General features: G+C 35.4%; 1 protein-coding gene across 3 annotated transcripts in view; it reads right to left on the bottom strand.

Moving 5' to 3' along the window:
* The window catches only part of ATRNL1 (attractin like 1), a 746492-nt gene that overhangs the window by 486831 nt on the left and 239619 nt on the right, over positions 1-20042 (bottom strand). For all 3 annotated transcript variants that reach the window (XM_065923396.1, XM_065923397.1, XM_065923398.1), the window contains exon 21: positions 17324-17376. In XM_065923396.1, the coding sequence (XP_065779468.1) occupies positions 17324-17376 (53 nt within the window). The remainder of the gene's footprint in view (positions 1-17323; positions 17377-20042) is intronic.

The raw sequence follows: 20042 nt of genomic DNA, 5'->3' as shown, positions 1-20042 counted from the left end.
GCAAATAATATATCAAGAGAACAGATTTAAAAGGTCAGTTATTCCACCAAACTAATGATTAATTGTAAAGAGATGACTAAAAATTTACACATAGAAAAATACATATTCAAAGAGAACTTGAACTGTGAGGGAAGTTTTTGAGTACATGCTATATTGGAGGTGATGAAGAGCAAAAGGTGAATATTTGTTTTACTTTTAGCAAAAGCTATATAAAATAATGTATTTTCAAGAAAACAGTAACCAGTGATAAAAACCAGCAAAGATACTGGAACTCTCTATATATCTGAGGTCTAAAGGAAAACATGTCAGGATCACAAATGAAATCAATCAATTTGCATATGATGTATCAATGCACTGTTCATACAAATTTTAGAAATTCTTAATTTGAATATTTTGAGAAAGGAACTAAGGTTTAATGATTTCCTTTTTTACTAGTGAATACTGCATTTTACTTTTAACTTAGCATTATGCACAGTATTTAAGAAGATCTTAATTGTAATCTCCCATTTACCAACTGTGTTATAGTATGATGGTTAATTTTCTCAGTGAGATTCAGTGTTACAATGAAGATAATACCACCTACTTCATAAGACTGCTCTGTGGGTTGAACATAATTGTGTTAGTATGTATTAGTGCCACTGCCTCATAAAATCAAGGCATTCAGTAAGTATTATTTAACTTTCAATATTCATTGTACTGGGGCTGAATGAATTCTATAAGATTTCAAAAATCAATTTCAGTTCAGTTCAGTCGCTCAGTCGTGTCTGACTCTTTGCAATCCCATGAACCACAGAACGCCAGGCCTCCCTGTCCATCACCAACTCCCAGAGTCCACCCAAAACCATGTCCATCGAGTCGATGATACCATCCAACCATCTCATCCTCTGTCGTCCCCTTCTCCTCCTGCCCTCAATCTTGCCCAGCATCAGGGTCTTTTCCAATGAGTCAGCTCTTCACATCAGGTGGCCAAAGTATTGGAGTTCAGCTTCAGCATCAGTCCTTCCAATGAACACCCAGGACGGATCTCCGTTAGGATGGACTGGTTGGATCTCCTTGCAGTCCAAGGGAATCTCAAGAGTCTTCTCTAACACCACAGTTCAAAAGCATCAATTCTTCAGCCCTCAGCTTTCTTTCTAGTCCAACTCTCACATCCATACATGACTACTGGAAAAACCATAGCCTTGACTAGATGGACCTTTGTTGACAAAGTAATGTCTCTGCTTTTTAATATGCTATCTAGGATGGTCATAAGTTTCCTTCCAAGGAGTAAGCGTCTTTTAATTTCATGGCTGCAGTCACCACCTGCAGTGATTTTGGAGCCCAGAAAAATAAAGTCAGCCACTGTCTCCACTGTTTCCCCATCTATCTGGCATGAATTGATGGGACCAGATGCCATGATCAGAGTTGCTCAATCATGTCTGACTCTTCGCAACCTCATATGTTCTGTAGCCCGCCAGACTCCTCCGTCCATGGGATTCTCCAGGTAAGAATACTGAAGTGACTAGCCATTCCCTCTCTAGGTGATCTTCCCTACCCAGAGATGGAACCTGGGTCTCCACTGCAGGCAATTTCTTTACTGTTTGAGACACAAGGGTAGCCAATATACTTATATATTTGTTTTTAAATATATGAGTTCATGATTATGTATTTAGCCACCCTGAGGAGTGTGAAGAGGATACATATAGACTTTGACGACAACAACATTGAGAATTCCAGTATGTTTTAAACAATGGCATATGTATAAGCACATATCACTGATATGTAAACACATACATAAGTACATGTATATGTACAAAATCACTGCAGATGGTGACTGCAGCCATGAAATTAAAAGATGCTTGCTCCTTGGAAGAAAAGCTATGGCCAACCTAGACAGCATTTTAAAAAGTAGAGACGTTACTTCACCAACAAAGGTCTGTCTAGTCAAAGCTATGGCTTTTCTAATAGTCGTGTATGGACATGAGAGATGGACTATAAAGAAAGCTGAGTGCTTAAGAATTGATGCTTTTGAACTGTGGTGTTAGAGAAGACTCTTGAGAGTCCCTTGGACTGCAAGGAGATCCAACCAGTCAATCCTAAAGGAAATCAGTCATGAATATTCACTGGAAGGACTGATGCTAAAGTGGAAACTCCAATACTTTGGCCACCTGATGCAAAGAACTGACTCACTGGAAAAGACCCTGATGCTGGGAAAGATTGAAGGCAGGAGAAGGAGACGACAGAGGATGAGATGGTTGGACAGCATCACCCACTTGATCGACGTGAGTTTGAATAAGCTCTGGGAGTTGGTGATGGACAGGGAAGCCTGGCGAGCTGCAGTCCATGGGGTTGCAAAGAGTCAGACACAACTGAGTGACTGAACTGAACTATGTATAAGTACATGTTCCAACTTAGACAACTGTTTAGTAAATGATAAAACTCAAGTAAATGTAAGGTCAGGTATACTTATAGTCTAAATGTATCACAGCCATAATTTAAAAGTAACTATGGGAATAATGCCTCAGAAAATGAACTAAAATTATGTCTCATGCTCTATCGCCCTCACCAAGCTATTTGATACACTGCAAGCAGCCTGATTATATTAAAATTAAAATTTAACATTTTAGTCTCCTCTTAATATCCTTCAATGGCTTCTCATTTTTCCTAAGATAAAGACTAAACGCTCTATAAAGCTTGCATGATCTATAAAGCACTGCATGATTTGATCCTGTATATCTCACATACCTCATCCTCTGATTCCTTCTCCTCCTTCTCTGTGTTAACGTGGTAGCATCTCATGTGCCATGACCTTTCCAACCACTGACCTTTGCGGATGCTGCCGCCACTGAGTCTACTTCTTCCCATCATCACACCATCACCGCTCCACTACCAAGTCATCGTTCACATCATAGCTTCCTCATTCTCTTGCCTCACCCACTTCTACTCCCTGGTCCACAAATTAGGTCAGGTTCTCTTGTAATCTATTCCCAAAGCATCCATAATTACTATTCAGAGGTCTTTTGATCATCATATCTAGGTAATTGTATGACAAGTTTAATATCTATCTTTCCTACTGCTTTATCAGCTTCAATGGAGCAGAACACGAGTAGTTAGTCAATCCCCAGAGTAGTTAGTCAATAAATATATGTTGAATGAATAAAGAAAAGTGAGTTAATTCCAATAACTGACAGTCTCTCCAAGCTCTATTAGTGTAACTCTTGAGTAAGTAAAAATTAAGGAGAAAAAAGATGTCATCCTTGTGCATATTAAGTGAAAAAATAATAAATTGTCTTCCATGTAATAAATACTCAATAAATACTAACATTTCCTTGCATGCTGAACAGTACTATCCATGCTTTTATTAATTATTGCAATTATTAATTGCAATTATTAATTAAGAATTTCTACTAAGCTTGAAACATTTAGAGTAATTGCAAAGGCAAAATCTGTTGTCTAGGGACTTTATAAGCTGAACACTTGCTAGGTACAGTATCACAGAAAAAAGTACAGAACCCTTGCTATTTACCACATACTGACTCATTGTGAGGCCTAAGATACATACTTCAGCCCTCTGAGTCTTACTTTTTTCTCAATGAATAACAGAAGATGAACCATGGTCACCAGTGTCTACATGCCAGTGATTCTAATTTACAGGTTTTCATATAATATACCATCATCTCTTCAGGAGCCACCTCCCTTTGCTTCATACTATCTATCTCCAAGTAGCTAAGCTTTCTGCAATGATACTTGGAAAACTGCTCAAACTTTACTGGCTGCAAATGTTCCATAGGCTAAATAGAAAAACAAAAATTGAAACTCATTTTTATTTAAATGAATGGCTGGTGCTTAAAGCTTTTCAATGATGAACTGTACTCCTTTACATAAAATAATTTAAAAATTATTGTAAAGCAACTTTTACTTGATAATCTATAACATGATTTCCAAAAATTTTGGTCAAACACTCCACCAGTTAAAATACTTGTCCAGGGAGGAGCCAAGATGGCGGAGGAGTAGGACGGAGAGACCACTTTCTCTCCTAGAAATTCATCAAAAAAATAACTGAACGCAGAGCAAACTTCACAAAACAACTTCTGATCGCTAGCTGAGGTCATCAGGCACCCAGAAAAGCAGCCCATTGTCTTCGAAAGGAGGTAGGACAAAATATAAAAGATAAAAAGCGAAACAAAAGAGCTAAGGACGGAGATCCGTCCGGGAAGGGACTTAATAGAGGACGTTCCCAGACACCGGGAAACCCTCGCACTGGCGGGCCTGGGGGAAGTGTTGGAATCTCAAGAGTTTGAATCTGACTGGGAGGGATAGAATAAATAAAACCCACAGATTACGAGCCTAAAAGCAACTCCCAGCAGAAAAGTACCCCAGACGCCCGCATCCGCAACCAGCAAGTGGGGGCGGAACGGAGAGGGGCGGGCGGCATTACTTGGGGCTGGATCCGGGCCTGAGCGCCCTGAGGACAATCAGAGGGAGCTTTTGTGAGTTGCCAGCTTGAACTGTGGGACAGCAAGAGAGAGAGAAAATTAACCGGCCAAACACACTGCCGGCCGTTAGCAGAACAAAGGGACCGAGATTCTGGGCGGCCGAAGTCCGCCGGGAGGGTCGCGGCGAGACGGAGGGCGCGGGCGCCCGACCGGCGCGGGCGGGGACTGAGACTGGGACCGCGCAGGGCAGAAGACGCGCCGCACCCGGGGAGAGAGCGCCCGTCAAGCGCCTGGCTGCCTGGGCCGCTTGGGCGGCGTGGGTCCGGAGCGCGGGCCCAGCTTTGTGTGCCGCGCTTTTGTGAATCGCCCGAGGGCTGGAGCCGCGCGCACCGTGGCGCGCGCTTCAGACAGAACAGCCCGGAGCCTGAGCAGCGCAGACCGACAAAAGAGCGCAAGCCCCTCCCTGGAGCGCCGGCCCCTCCCCGCACGGCCCCTCCCCGCACAGCCCCTCCCCGCAGCGCGACGGAACTAGCTACCTGAATAAGAATCCACCTCCGCCCCCTGTGTCGGGGCGGAAATTAGGCGCGGAAGAGACCGGCAACAGAACCCAAATAAACAAAGGGAACCGCTTCAGAAGGGACCGGTGCAACAGATTAAAATCCCTGAAGAAACCACCGACTGACTACACCGGAAGGGCCTGTAGATATCGAGAAGTGTAAGCTGGAACGAGGAGCTATCTGAAGCTGAGCCGAACCCACACTGACCGCAACAGCTCCAGAGAAATTCCTAGATATATTTTTTCTTTTTCTTTTCTTTTTTTTTTTTTTCTTTTTTTCTTTTTTTTTTTTTTTTTAAGTAAGGAAAAAAAAAATTTTTTTTTTCTTTTTTCTTGGTTCTCTTTTATTTTCCTTTAAAAATTCCTTATTACTCCCCCATTACTCCTTAACTTTCATAGATTTTTACGATTTTTTTTAATTAGGCAAAACAATTTTTTTTTCTTTCTTTTTTCTTTTTCTTCTTTTTTTTCTGTTCTTTTTTCTTCTTCTCTTCTATTTTCTTTTTCTTTTTCTCTTATTTCTTTTAAAGCCCTCTAGCACTCCTTTTACTACGCCTTAATTTTCATTTTCAATTCACTATAACCTTACAGAAGAAAGGGAAAAAAAAAAAAAAAAGGAGAAGAGGAACCCTATTTTTATACCAAACTTCATATATATTTCTAAAATTTCTTTTGTGTGTTTTGGTTTTTGTTTTTAATATAGTATTTTTAAGAGTCTAACCTCTACTCTAGATTTTTAATTTTTGTTTTTCAGTATATGATATAAATTGTGAACATTTAAGAATCCAATATTCAGCTCCCATTTTTATTCACAAGTGTGTTGATTATTCTCTCCCAATCTTGACTCTGTTTTCTACCTCAGAACACCTCTATTTCCTCCTTTCCCCTTCTCTTCCCAATCCAATTCTGTGAATCTTTGTGGGTGTCTGGGCTACGGAGAACACTCTGGGATCAGACAACTTCGTAGATCTGTCTCTCTCCTCTTGAGTCCCCCTCTTTCTCCTCCTGCCCATCTCTATCTCCCTCCTCCCTCTCCTCTTCTCCATGTAACTCAAAACCTCTCTGGGTATCCCTAACGGGGGAGAAACTTTCCACCATTAACATAGAAGTTTTATTATCAGTGCTGTATAGTTGGAGAAGTCCTGAGACTACAGGAAGAATAAAACTGAAATCCAGAAGCAGGAGACTTAAGCCCAAAACCTGAGAACACCAGAAAACTCCTGACTACATGGATCTTTAAGTAATAAGTGACCGTACAAAAGCCTCCATACCTGCACCGAAACCAACCACCACCCAAGAGCCAATAAGTTTTAGAGCACGACATACCACGCAAATTCTCCAGCAACGCAGGAACATTGCCCTGAACGTCAACATACAGACAGCCCAAGGTCACACCTAACACATAGACCCATCTCAAAACTCATTACTGGGCACTCCATTGCTATCCAAAGAGAAGAAATCAAGATCCGCATACCAGAACACTAACGCAAGCTTTGCTAATCAGGAAACCTTGACAAGCCAATCGTCTAACCCCACCCACTGGGTAAAACCTCCACAATAAAAAGGAACCACAGACCTGCAGAATACAGAAAGCCCACTCCAGACACAGCAATCTAAACAAGATGAAAAGGCAGAGAAATACCCAACAGGTAAAGGAACATGAAAAAAGCCCACCAAGTCAAACAAAAGAGGAGGAGATAGGGAATCTACCTGAAAAAGAATTTAGAATAATGATAATAAAAATGATCCAAAATCTTGAAAGCAAAATGGAGGTACAGATAAATAGCCTGGAGACAAAGATTGAAAAGATGCAAGAAATGTTTAATAAAGATCTAGAAGAAATAAAAAAGAGTCAATTAAAAATGAATAATGCAATGAATGAGATCAAAAACACTCTGGAGGGAACCAAGAGTAGAATAACGGAGACAGAAGATAGGATAAGTGAGGTAGAAGATAAAATGGTGGAAATAAATGAAGCAGAGAGGAAAAAAGAAAAAAGGATCAAAAGAAATGAGGACAACCTCAGGGACCTCTGGGACAATGTGAAACGCCCCAACATTCGAATCATAGGAGTCCCAGAAGAAGAAGACAAAAAGAAAGGCCATGAGAAAATACTCGAGGAGATAATAGCTGAGAACTTCCCTAAAATGGGGAAGGAAATAGCCACCCAAGTCCAAGAAACCCAGAGAGTCCCAAACAGGATAAACCCAAGGCGAAACACCCCAAGACACATATTAATCAAATTAACAAAGATCAAACACAAAGAACAAATACTAAAAGCAGCAAGGGAGAAACAACAAATAACACACAAAGGGATTCCTATAAGGATAACAGCTGATCTATCAATAGAAACCCTCCAGGCCAGAAGGGAATGGCAGGACATACTGAAAGTAATGAAAGAGAATAACCTACAACCTAGATTACTGTACCCAGCAAGGATCTCATTCAGATATGAAGGAGAATTCAAAAGCTTTACAGACAAGCAAAAGCTGAGAGAATTCAGCACCACCAAACCAGCTCTTCAACAAATGCTAAAGGATCTTCTCTAGACAGGAAATGCAGAAAGGTTGTATAAACGTGAACCCAAAACAACAAAGTAAATGACAACGGGACCACACCTATCAATAATTACCTTAAATGTAAATGGGTTGAATGCCCCAACCAAAAGACAAAGATTGGCTGAATGGATACAAAAACAAGACCCCTATATATGCTGTCTACAAGAGACCCACCTCAAAACAAGGGACACATACAGACTGAAAGTGAAGGGCTGGAAAAAAATATTTCACGCAAACGGAGACCAAAAGAAAGCAGGAGTCGCAATACTCATATCAGATAAAATAGACTTCCAAATAAAGGATGTGAAAAGAGACAAAGAAGGACACTACATAATGATCAAAGGATCAATCCAAGAAGAAGATATAACAATTATAAATATATATGCACCCAACATAGGAGCACCGCAATATGTACGGCAAACACTAACGAGTATGAAAGAGGAAATTAATAGTAACACAATAATAGTGGGAGACTTTAATACCCCACTCACAACCATGGATAGATCAACTAAACAGAAAATCAACAAGGAAACACAAACCTTAAATGATACAATGGACCAGCTAGACCTAATTGATATCTATAGGACATTTCACCCCAAAACAGTCAACTTCACCTTTTTCTCAAGTGCACACGGAACCTTCTCCAGAATAGATCACATCCTGGGCCATAAATCTGGTCTTGGAAAATTCAAAAAAATTGACATCATTCCAGTCATCTTTTCTGACCACAGTGCAGTAAGATTAGATCTCAATTACAGGAAAAAAATTGTTAAAAATTCCAACATATGGAGGCTAAATAACACGCTTCTGAATAACCAACAAATCATAGAAGAAATCAAAAAAGAAATCAAAGTATGTATAGAAATAAATGAAAATGAAAACACAACAACCCAAAACCTATGGGACACTGTAAAAGCAGTGCTAAGGGGAAGGTTCATAGCATTACAGGCACACATCAAGAAACAAGAAAAAAGCCAAATAAATAACCTAACTCTACACCTAAAGCAATTAGAGAAGGAAGAAATGAAGAACCCCAGGGTTAGCAGAAGGAAAGAAATCTTAAAAATTAGGGCAGAAATAAATGCGAAAGAAACTAAAGAGACCATAGCAAAAATCAACAAAGCTAAAAGCTGGTTTTTTGAAAAAATAAACAAAATTGACAAACCATTAGCAAGACTCATTAAGAAACAAAGAGAGAAGAACCAAATTAACAAAATAAGAAATGAAAAGGGTGAGATCACAACAGACAACACTGAAATCCAAAGGATCATAAGAGACTACTACCAGCAGCTCTATGCCAATAAAATGGACAACTTGGATGAAATGGACAAATTCTTAGAAAAGTATAACTTTCCAAAACTGAACCAGGAAGAAATAGAAGATCTTAACAGAGTCATCACAAGCAAGGAAATCGAAACTGTAATCAGAAATCTTCCAGCAAACAAAAGCCCAGGACCAGATGGCTTCACAGCTGAATTCTACCAAAAATTTAGAGAAGAGCTAACACCTATCTTACTCAAACTCTTCCAGAAAATTGCAGAAGAAGGTAAACTTCCAAACTCATTCTATGAGGCCACCATCACCCTAATTCCAAAACCAGACAAAGATGCCACAAAAAAAGAAAACTACAGGCCAATATCACTGATGAACATAGATGCAAAAATCCTTAACAAAATTCTAGCAAACAGAATCCAACAACATATTAAAAAAATCATACACCATGACCAAGTGGGCTTTATCCCAGGAATGCAAGGATTCTTTAATATCCGCAAATCAATCAACGTAATACACCACATTAACAAATTGAAAGATAAAAACCATATGATTATCTCAATAGATGCAGAGAAAGCCTTTGACAAAATTCAACACTCATTTATGATTAAAACTCTCCAGAAAGCAGGAATAGAAGGAACATACCTCAACATAATAAAAGCTATATATGACAAACCCACAGCAAGCATCACCCTCAATGGTGAAAAATTGAAAGCATTTCCTCTGAAATCAGGAACAAGACAAGGATGCCCACTCTCACCACTACTATTCAACATAGTGTTGGAAGTTTTGGCCACAGCAATCAGAGCAGAAAAAGACATAAAAGGAATACATATAGGAAAAGAAGAAGTGAAACTCTCGCTGTTTGCAGATGACATGATCCTCTACATAGAAAACCCTAAAGACTCTTCCAGAAAATTATTAGAGCTAATCAATGAATATAGTAAAGTTGCAGGATATAAAATTAACACACAGAAATCCCTTGCATTCCTATACACTAACAATGAAAAAACAGAAAGAGGAATTAAGGAAACAATACCATTCACCATTGCAACAAAAAGAATAAAATACTTAGGAGTATATCTACCTAAAGAAACAAAAGACCTATACATAGAAAACTATAAAACACTGATGAAAGAAATCAAAGAGGACACAAACAGATGGAGAAACATACCGTGCTCATGGATTGGAAGAATCAATATTATCAAAATGGCTATTCTACCCAAAGCAATCTATAGATTCAATGCAATCCCTATCAAGTTACCAACGGTATTTTTCACAGAACTAGAACAAATAATTTCACAATTTGTATGGAAATACAAAAAACCTCGAATAGCCAAAGTAATCTTGAGAAAGAAGAATGGAACTGGAGGAATCAACCTGCCTGACTTCAGACTCTACTACAAAGCCACAGTCATCAAGACAGTATGGTACTGGCACAAAGACAGAAATATAGATCAATGGAATAGAATAGAAAGCCCAGAGATAAATCCACGAACATATGGACACCTCATCTTTGACAAAGGAGGCAAGGATATACAATGGAAAAAAGACAATCTCTTTAACAAGTGGTGCTGGGAAAACTGGTCAACCACTTGTAAAAGAATGAAACTAGAACACTTTCTAACACCATACACAAAAATAAACTCAAAATGGATTAAAGATCTAAATGTAAGACCAGAAACTATAAAACTCCTAGAGGAGAACATAGGCAAAACACTCTCCGACATAAATCACAGCAAGATCTTCTATGACCCACCTCCCAGAATATTGGAAATAAAAGCAAAAATAAACAAATGGGACCTAATGAAAATTAAAAGTTTTTGCACAACAAAGGAAACTGTAAGTAAGGTGAAAAGACAGCCCTCAGATTGGGAGAAAATAATAACAAATGAGGAAACAGACAAAGGATTAATCTCAAAAATATACAAGCAACTCCTGAAGCTCAATTCCAGAAAAATAAACGACCCAATCAAAAAATGGGCCAAAGAACTAAACAGACATTTCTCCAAAGAAGACATACAGATGGCTAACAAACACATGAAAAGATGCTCAACATCACTCATCATCAGAGAAATGCAAATCAAAACCACAATGAGGTACCATTACACGCCAGTCAGGATGGCTGCTATCCAAAAGTCTACAAGCAATAAATGCTGGAGAGGGTGTGGAGAAAAGGGAACCCTCTTACACTGTTGGTGGGAATGCAAACTAGTACAGCCACTATGGAAAACAGTGTGGAGATTTCTTAAAAAACTGGAAATAGAACTGCCATATGACCCAGCAATACCACTTCTAGGCATACACACTGAGGAATCCAGATCTGAAAGAGACACGTGCACCCCAATGTTCATTGCAGCACTGTTTATAATAGCCAGGACATGGAAGCAACCCAGATGCCCATCAGCAGATGAATGGATAAGGAAGCTGTGGTACATATACACCATGGAATATTACTCAACCGTTAAAAAGAATTCATTTGAATCAGTTCTAATGAGATGGATGAAACTGGAGCCCATTATACAGAGTGAAGTAAGCCAGAAAGATAAAGAACATTACAGTATACTAACACATATATACGGAATTTAGATAGATGGTGGCGATAACCCTATATGCAAAACAGAAAAAGGGACACAGAAGTACAGAACAGACTTTTGAACTCTGGGGGAGAACGTGAGGGTGGGATGTTTTGAAAGAACAGCATGTATATTATCTATGGTGAAACGGACCACCAGCCCAGGTGGGATACATGAGTCAGGTGCTCGGGCCTGGTGCGCTGGGAGGACCCTGAGGAGTCGGGTGGGGAGGGAGGTGGGAGGGGGGATCGGGATGGGGAATACGTGTAACTATATGGCTGATTCATGTCAATGTATGACAAAACCCACTGAAATGTTGTGGAGTGATTGGCCTCCAACTAATAAAATAATATTTAAAAAAAAAAAAAAAAAAAATACTTGTCCACACAGCAACAATATATGTGTATTCATTTATTTATTAATAGCGTACATGTGTACTCCTAGTATATTTACTGAAAGCTGTCCTAGGAGCCACAGGCGTTAATTTCTATTAGAAGAATGGTTCCAACAAGAGAAAGTCCTGGGCTCACAGATTTTCTTTCTAGTGAGTAAAGAAAACCCATATTCAAGTAAATAAATAAGTGAGATATAACTTCATTTTAGTGTAAGTGTTAGGATGGAAAAAAAAGTCATTATCCCTAAGCAAGTCTATTTTAGGTAAGAGTAGAGTAATAGAGATGGAGTATTTGAGGCAGAAAAGTAATAAATCCAAAAGCCATGATCTAAGGTAAAGTCTGGGACATTTTAGAACAAGCAGATTAAGTCATTAAGAACTTCTATAAAAATAAATTGACTCCCACAGAAATTTCCAAATGTTCAGAAATCTAATCCTGAACTCTGTCTTATTAATTTGATTCCTATACCAAATAGGAACCAGTACAATTAGAGTTACCATATGTCTGGATATCTACCAGGTGGGAATTTCTCACTATTTTTCGTTTTTATAATTTTACTAAATATTCTAAAAGTGTGTCATTTAAAATAAATTTTATGATAATTTACTCCAATGCATACATTTCAAAAAATTAAACTGGATGAATTCTAATTAAAACTATATATAATTTATATATCAATTTGGGTAAGCATATTTTCATATGAAGACATCATTTGAGACAACAGTTTAAACATTTTTATTTAGGTCCTGTTTTCATTGTCTTTAACATGACATTTTTATTTTATTTATATATATACAAATATATTTATATAAAAACAACTCAGGTTAAATATATTGTGAATTTTAGTAGAAATAGTTTTACCACCTGTAGTTGAGAGGGGGTGGTATAGACCCAGAAGTGGCTATAGACCCAGGCTGCCCGGATTAAAACTGGATTTGACATTTCCTCGCCCTGTGATATTATACAAATGAATCAACCTTTCTCTGCCTATGTTTCTACAAATGGGAAAAAAAAAAAAAGGTGATAATAAGCATACCATTCTCATTTGAGGATTTAATAAGCTAATAAATGGAAAAAGCTTAGAATAACCTGGAACAGTAAGTGCTCAATAAAGTTTAACTAATATTATCATTATTTTAAAATCAGATGGTTTTCCAGTTTTTTATTTAATAAATGATCCAAAATAATGAGTTATATATCTGTGAAAAATAGTTGTTCACAATAGGAATATGAGATATGCTATTACCTCTTTTATGTGAAATCATTTTCAGGACATAATCTATTTAGAAAGGCATGCATTCAGCATCAGAAAAGCACATTCAGCATCTTCATACAAATAAGGAGCTATCAAGCATTGCTCAAGACTTATAAACCCCGCACCACATTTCACGGCTTAGCAAGAAAAGCCAGGGCAGGCAATCAGCTGCTGCGTCCCTCGCAGCCGGGCGCCTTGACAGAGGACACACACAGCACAGCTCCACCTGGGAGCCCCGGTGGGAGGTGTTCAGGCATCTCTACTTCCCTCCTTAAACATTTTTTTTTTATTTTAACTATTTTTACGATGTTATTTACATATCCAGAATAACAAAACACATCCTTGTAAACATACAATCACATAAATTTTCATCTCTTTTCTAAGTTAATAGCAACTTTTTTCTCTCAGCTATTTTTCACTTTCTCATAATTGTGCTGTGTCGTCCTTCATTTTGAAATACGCTAAGATATTCAATAATTCTAAGATACATATTTAAAAACACTAGCGTATAAGCTTCAGAAAATTTAATAAAAACACATGAATCAAAGAATAAGATTAAAATGTCAACCATGTGGCTCATTTATGTTTTCCCAGACAATCTTCAATCCATCATTCTTCAATTTGTGAAATATAAAAATTTAGATTCTTAGTGTCGATCAAGGTCACTTCTGCTCTATTTGCAGATGTACCAGGCAGATCATTTTAAAAGTCACATAAACCATTAAAGTACAATATATTTCATTTAAAAGAGGAGAAATTTTTTATTCTATTTTAAAACAAAACACAGAATAGTTACACTAAATGTAAGGTTAATTCAAGTTTTAATTGTTTCACTATTTTACATGACATAGAATTTTAAATAATTAAATTGAGGCTGATATTTGTTAATTTATAGCTATAATAACACACACTAGAAATATTATCTCACATTTATGAAACAAAAGAAAAAATCAAATCCAATAAAACAAAAAACAATTTATAAGCATAAATAATGTCTTTCAGTCAAGACATAAACATCTATTAAATAAATCAATAATAATGAGAGGTTTTACAGGGAGATAAATGGATAAATATTTTAATTTTTAGTAATATGAACAAAGGCAAGATGTGATCAGTGGCAGAGGTGAGAATGGAATATAAAAGTACTGACTAAAACTCTTACTCTTAGAAGAGGGAAGTGTATTATTTTCATAACAAAATTGCACACCAAACTTTAAAAAGCAAAACAGCTATTTTTTCAGAGAAAAAGGTGACAAAAGTATATTAGATTACTTGGAAATATACTGAAATTCAATCAGCAGTTTGAACATTACATATAGTAGAAGCATAAAGTAGATGATTTCAGTAAGCAGTTTTTCATACTCTGATTCTACGCATGGAAACATATCCTCTATAACATTTTCATAGTCCAGTCTTTCATCTTGTCTTTATGGTTTTCTTCACCATAATTGCTACTATAATTTTTCAAAACGCATTTAAGAAAAAAAGAAATTATACTACTTCATAGCTATTACTTTTCATATTTGCCAAGAATAATTAAGTCCTTCAATGTTTACAGGGGTCAATCAAGTTTGATATCATTGATAGAAACTTTTTTCCCATGTAATACATGACAGCTATCAAATACATTTGATTTGGGAGTTTAAACTGACTTCTAAATAACTACTAAGACTGTCTATAGGATACAAGTGCTGTAGTATTAGTTTCAATTAAATTAACACCAAATCACACTCAATTGCTTCAAGTTACAGTGTGGACCTGCATTTTAAATTTCACTCTTTAAAATCAGGATAGTTTCCATTAACACTATTACAAGAACCACTGACCTTTTCTCTCTTTTTTAAAAAGCACCATTTCTTTTAAATATTATTACTCTTTTAAGGTCTCATAACAAGTGACAAGACTGCCATCTAGTGCTTTATGACTATTCCTATAACGTTTTCAAGAGACAGTGAGAGTCCTATGTAATAGATGAGCTTCCAATATGGTAGTCACTAGTCACATGTGTCTTGAGTAATTAAAATGTGACTGATTTGAATTGAGATTGCCATTAGTATAGTATACAAGCTGTATTCAAACACTTGGAAAAAATAAAAAATAAAAATAGGCCATTGATGATTTTTTATACTATGATATGTTTTAGATATTTTGAATTAAATAGAATACATTATCAAAATTAACTTCACCTGTTTAATATTTGAGATTATAGCTAGTAGAAAAATTTTAATTCCACATATGGCTTACACTAGTTTAATTTGGATAGCACTGATCTAAAGAAAAATCATCTTAGCCTTAAATATAAAAGGCTAAAATATTAGTGCATTCATTATTTCTAAAAATGGAATGTAATTTATTTGTGTACATAATTGTAACTATATTACTCTTTGGGGATATAATAAACACTAAAAATTTAAGAAGAATCGAACAGGAATGTCTAATTTTAAAAAATCAGACAAAAATATGTACTCATTAAATCCAGGATGCTTGAGAAAAGTAAATAAAATTTACGTGGAAAACATAGAGAACGAGGAAATATTGAAACAAATAGAAAATAGACAATGTGAACCATCATTAAGGACAATAATCGCAAGTGGACTGAAACATATGAAATATGTATGTGTCCATAAGTTTATGATACAAACACAGCAAACCGAGTTGTAACCTTACTAAGCAAAGTATTCTTTATTTTGGAAATTGATATATTTTTTAAAAAATACATTAAAAATTTACCATGCCTTTCCTATATGTCTGTAGCAATGATTAAGCAAATGCCTCGCTCAAGGAAATTTGTTTTCACAAAAGTTTTCCAATCAAGAAATAAAGGAGTAAGAATACCACAGTTTATAACCTCCAAATCAGTTGCAATCTAACACTGAGCATCAGTGTCTGCTAAGAACAAAAAAGAGACTTGCAGGCATTATGTGCTTCAGTTACATGAAGAACACAAAACCACCTGTCAAAGTATTTCCTCCAAAATCATATCTGAATCTGATTAAACCTCTAAATCAGGGTTTCTCAACCCTCGTGGTGTTGAAATTTGAGTCAGATGATTCTTGGTTCTAAGGAGCTCTCAAGTGTATTGTAGGACATGTATCAATAGCAACCTCTACCCATTAGAAGTCCACAGGATCCACACCCCATGCCTACTTGTGAGACATAAAAAGCTCTACAAACACTGTCAAATGTCCCATAGGCTACAAAAATATCTTACTAAGTTTGGGGAGTTTTATGCTACATTCTCAATAATATTATAAAAAATAATTAAAACATGGGTTTTAGTAAGACTTACTTAATTGAAATTAAGAAAATTCTTAAAAAATTTAAAAAGTTAAAATTGAACCACAAACTATATAGAAAATAATATTAAAAAGCAAACAAATCAAATGGAGGCAAAAACAACAATTACAAACTATAAAAGAGAAGGACATTACTAGGACAAAACCTAAAGCAGAAGAACTAGAAAACAAAATCAGTGGAAACAGTGAATAAACTCAAAAGCCCACATTTATATATGGAGGAAAAGAAGATGAACAACAACAAAGAATCTACCAATTAAAAAACACCAGATCCAGAGATCTCAGTTAAATTGAGTTAATCTTTGAAGTTCACTTCATATTGTTTAACTATTCTTGTTTTAAAACACAATCTTGTCAAATTCATCTTTGAAAGTTATTACCATAGTTACACAAAATGCAGTTAGAAAAGAAAAAACACACTTAGAATGGCTAAAATGTAAAAGACTATACGAAGTACTAAGAGATTTTGAAGAACTGAAATTCTCACACGCTCCTGGTGGAAATGAAAAAGAGAGCAACCATTTGAGAAATGGTTTGCTTGTTTCTTGAAAGTTAAACATATTATCTGTCATATGATCACTACCCAATAACAGGATCTTTCAGTACAAAATCAGTACTGCTTTTTAGTAAAACCAAAATTGCCTCCCAGAAAAATCTATCACAAAATTCTATTTGTTCAAAATTTAATCATAATGAAAAAGGTTACATTAAAATCCAACTGAGTTACTCAAGTTCTGTTTTTTGTTGCATGTTCAAAATAAGATCTACTGCTGTTTTACTCCTCAGAGTGGAAAAAATTGCACCAAATATTAATATAATTAGAGAATATAGCAAAGAGACACTGACTTCCCTTGCAAAATATATGAAGCTATAAGATTCAAAAACAGAAAAATAAACTATTAATGACATTAATTATTCAAAATGAATTTCATTACCTATAAAATCACCTGAAACTAATAAAACAAACCAATTATCTAAAATAAAAAACACAAATACTTACAATAACATGTTCCTCTAAGTGGATTACCAACATAGCGATTTTCAGAGTCACATCTGTAGAAACACAAAGAACTCATTTACTATTAAATAACAAAATTCAAAAGCTTCATGTTTTTCCTTCAAGCAAACAAGTAATTAAACTCTACACTAAAACATATTTTAAAAGCTATACTATTAATTAAAGTTTTAAAAGCAACTATTCAAAAGAATTAATGTAGAAAGCCTATATGCAGACATGAGTGAGAAAATAAGTTAACACACAATAGGAATATAAAGGATGGGATAAAATTATGAATTTAGGGGATATGTATTCTTCCTTAACAACATGAGGAAGAATTTCCAAGTCTGGATAAAGACTTAAAGACTTTTTTACGTATGGAAAAGTGCGGGAATTCATAAATCATATCATTTTCTTACTTCTGGTAATTGAAATTAATATATTTTCCCCAGTTTTTAAACCAATTAATCTGTTTTTTAAAAGACACCCTCAATTGTATCACGGAGAAAAGCTTTCTCTAAATCATTCAAGATTAAATTCAGGAGTTCAAACTTTGAAGTCTTGTAAGCAGATTATAACGAAATAGAAGAACATGTGAGCATTCAGGCTCAAGAATTCTAAGTTAAATTCTTCAAAAATATGGTTAACTACATACAGAAGTAGGAGAAAGTTGTAAGTATTCTGAAAATTACTGAAGTTTGTAGTTTTCCAATCCCTGTTTCCAGAATTCAGTTAAAATGACAATTAATGCCTAAAAAAGATATAGCTTGGTTTTGCATAATGATACTTCTTGGAATGCCCTCCAAATTTAATTATTATAAAATATATACACATGGGTAACTGAATGAAATGCCTCAATATTAAATTATATGTCGAATTTTAAAAAACAAGAAGGTTCTTCCAAAAATGTCTTTAGTTTTAGTAGAGTCAATTAGAACCGAGGAATACATATATATTTTAATTAATGAAGGTCCAAACAGTTGAGAATAATAAAGTAAATAATCAGTTACATTCTGAATGCATTTTTCAGTCATGTGCTTGCTAATATTTTGTATTCATGAAAAAAAAAAGAGGTGAAAGCTAAATATTTTTCTACATTAACTACAAAATTATTATATAGCCCTTTATACCACTAACTTTATCCTCTGGAAAAAAGAAACTTTGGGGTATAGGTTTTCTTCAGGATATAGGTACCTCCAAAAGGTACTTTTTAAATCTGTGATATATAGTAGTTTTCTAGCTTTAGAAAATGATGAAAGCCATTACTGCTGAGTTAAGCACTTCAGAATCCATACTATTCCTATATTACTGGTTCCTTTAGACTTAGCTCCTTAAATCCTACCACTTTATACCAAATATATACATATGCTAAAGAACTGATTTACAACACTTCTATAATTCCTTTTCTCTCACAAAAAGTAAACTTGACTTGTTGCAAATGGATAACTCAATATTGTGCTTCCCTGGTGGCTCAGATGGTAAAGAATTTGCCTGCAATGCACGAAGACCAGGGTTTGATCCCTGAGTTGGGAAGATCCCCTGGAGAAGGGAATGGCAACCCACTCCAGTATTCTTGCCGAGAATTCCATGGACAGAGGGGCTTGGCGGGCTACAGTGCATGGGGTCACATTTTAGAATAGAAAAACATTCAACATAATACTCCCAGCATTTTTATGCATGATATTCCTTGCATATCTCATTGCCTAAATATTGAGTAGAGGACTTTCAAGTTCCCATAGCAATTTAACATGACAAACTTTGACAAATGACAAGAGATTTCAAATACTTTTTAATTTATCAATGAGTTAACTTTAAAAGCTCCAACCCAAACTTATTTTCCAATATGGAAGTTATGAAGTTTTCATTCTTGTTATTAATAATTCATTTTTTCAAATAATCAATATAATTATAACATGTATACCTTCAACATAATTTTTACAAGGAATACTTAAAATTTTATTTTCTTTAAACCACAAATTTTCTCAGAAGGATGAAATTATATGCTTCTGTTTAGGAAATAATTTCTGCTAGCTTTCATTACTCAAACTTAGAATTTTAAGAAAAATAAGAAATTAACACGACCTTGATAAGAATAAAACTCAAAGGCTTTAAAGAGTTCTTGAAGGTATCCAATATAAAAATGACATTCTCTTTTACATTTTCAAACTCAAAAAATAAATTAGAAACATTGTCTAAAATATTTTATATTAATCATTATTGAAAAATGTTGAATGCATTAAAAGTACTTTCAAAATATGAGCTGAGTTTAAACACCAGTTTTTGGCATTTTAATTTCAAATTTCATTTAAAGAAACACCAGTGTTTATAAACAACTGAGGAAATAAACAGCTGCAAAGGAAACATAATGAAATTTCAGACATAAAATTCACCTGGAAAAACATGAAAGTAGATATAAATAAACTGAAATACGTTTCTTATTTTTCATTAGGCTCTCTCAAGATCATCAAGTTGGCAGTTAATTTCAAAGATAGTGATTAATTTGATCTAAGAAAAATTCTAATGAGCTTCAGAGGAACTAGAAAAGTTGATCTTAATGTTCACATCCAGGAATAAACATACAAGAATAGCTAGAAGCAACAATGAAAGGAAGGGCTTTGAGGGGACCTAGACTGAAAAGACATTAAAATATACTCAACATGTATATAATTAAAATTAAAACAATATGGTAGTTGTACATCAATAGAAAGATAAATGGTACAGA

This window comes from Muntiacus reevesi, chromosome 2, assembly GCF_963930625.1.
Source record: "Muntiacus reevesi chromosome 2, mMunRee1.1, whole genome shotgun sequence".
Lineage (NCBI taxonomy): Eukaryota > Metazoa > Chordata > Mammalia > Artiodactyla > Cervidae > Muntiacus > Muntiacus reevesi.
The sequence above is the reverse complement of the archived record's forward strand: the minus strand, read 5'-3'. Positions and strand labels throughout refer to the sequence as shown.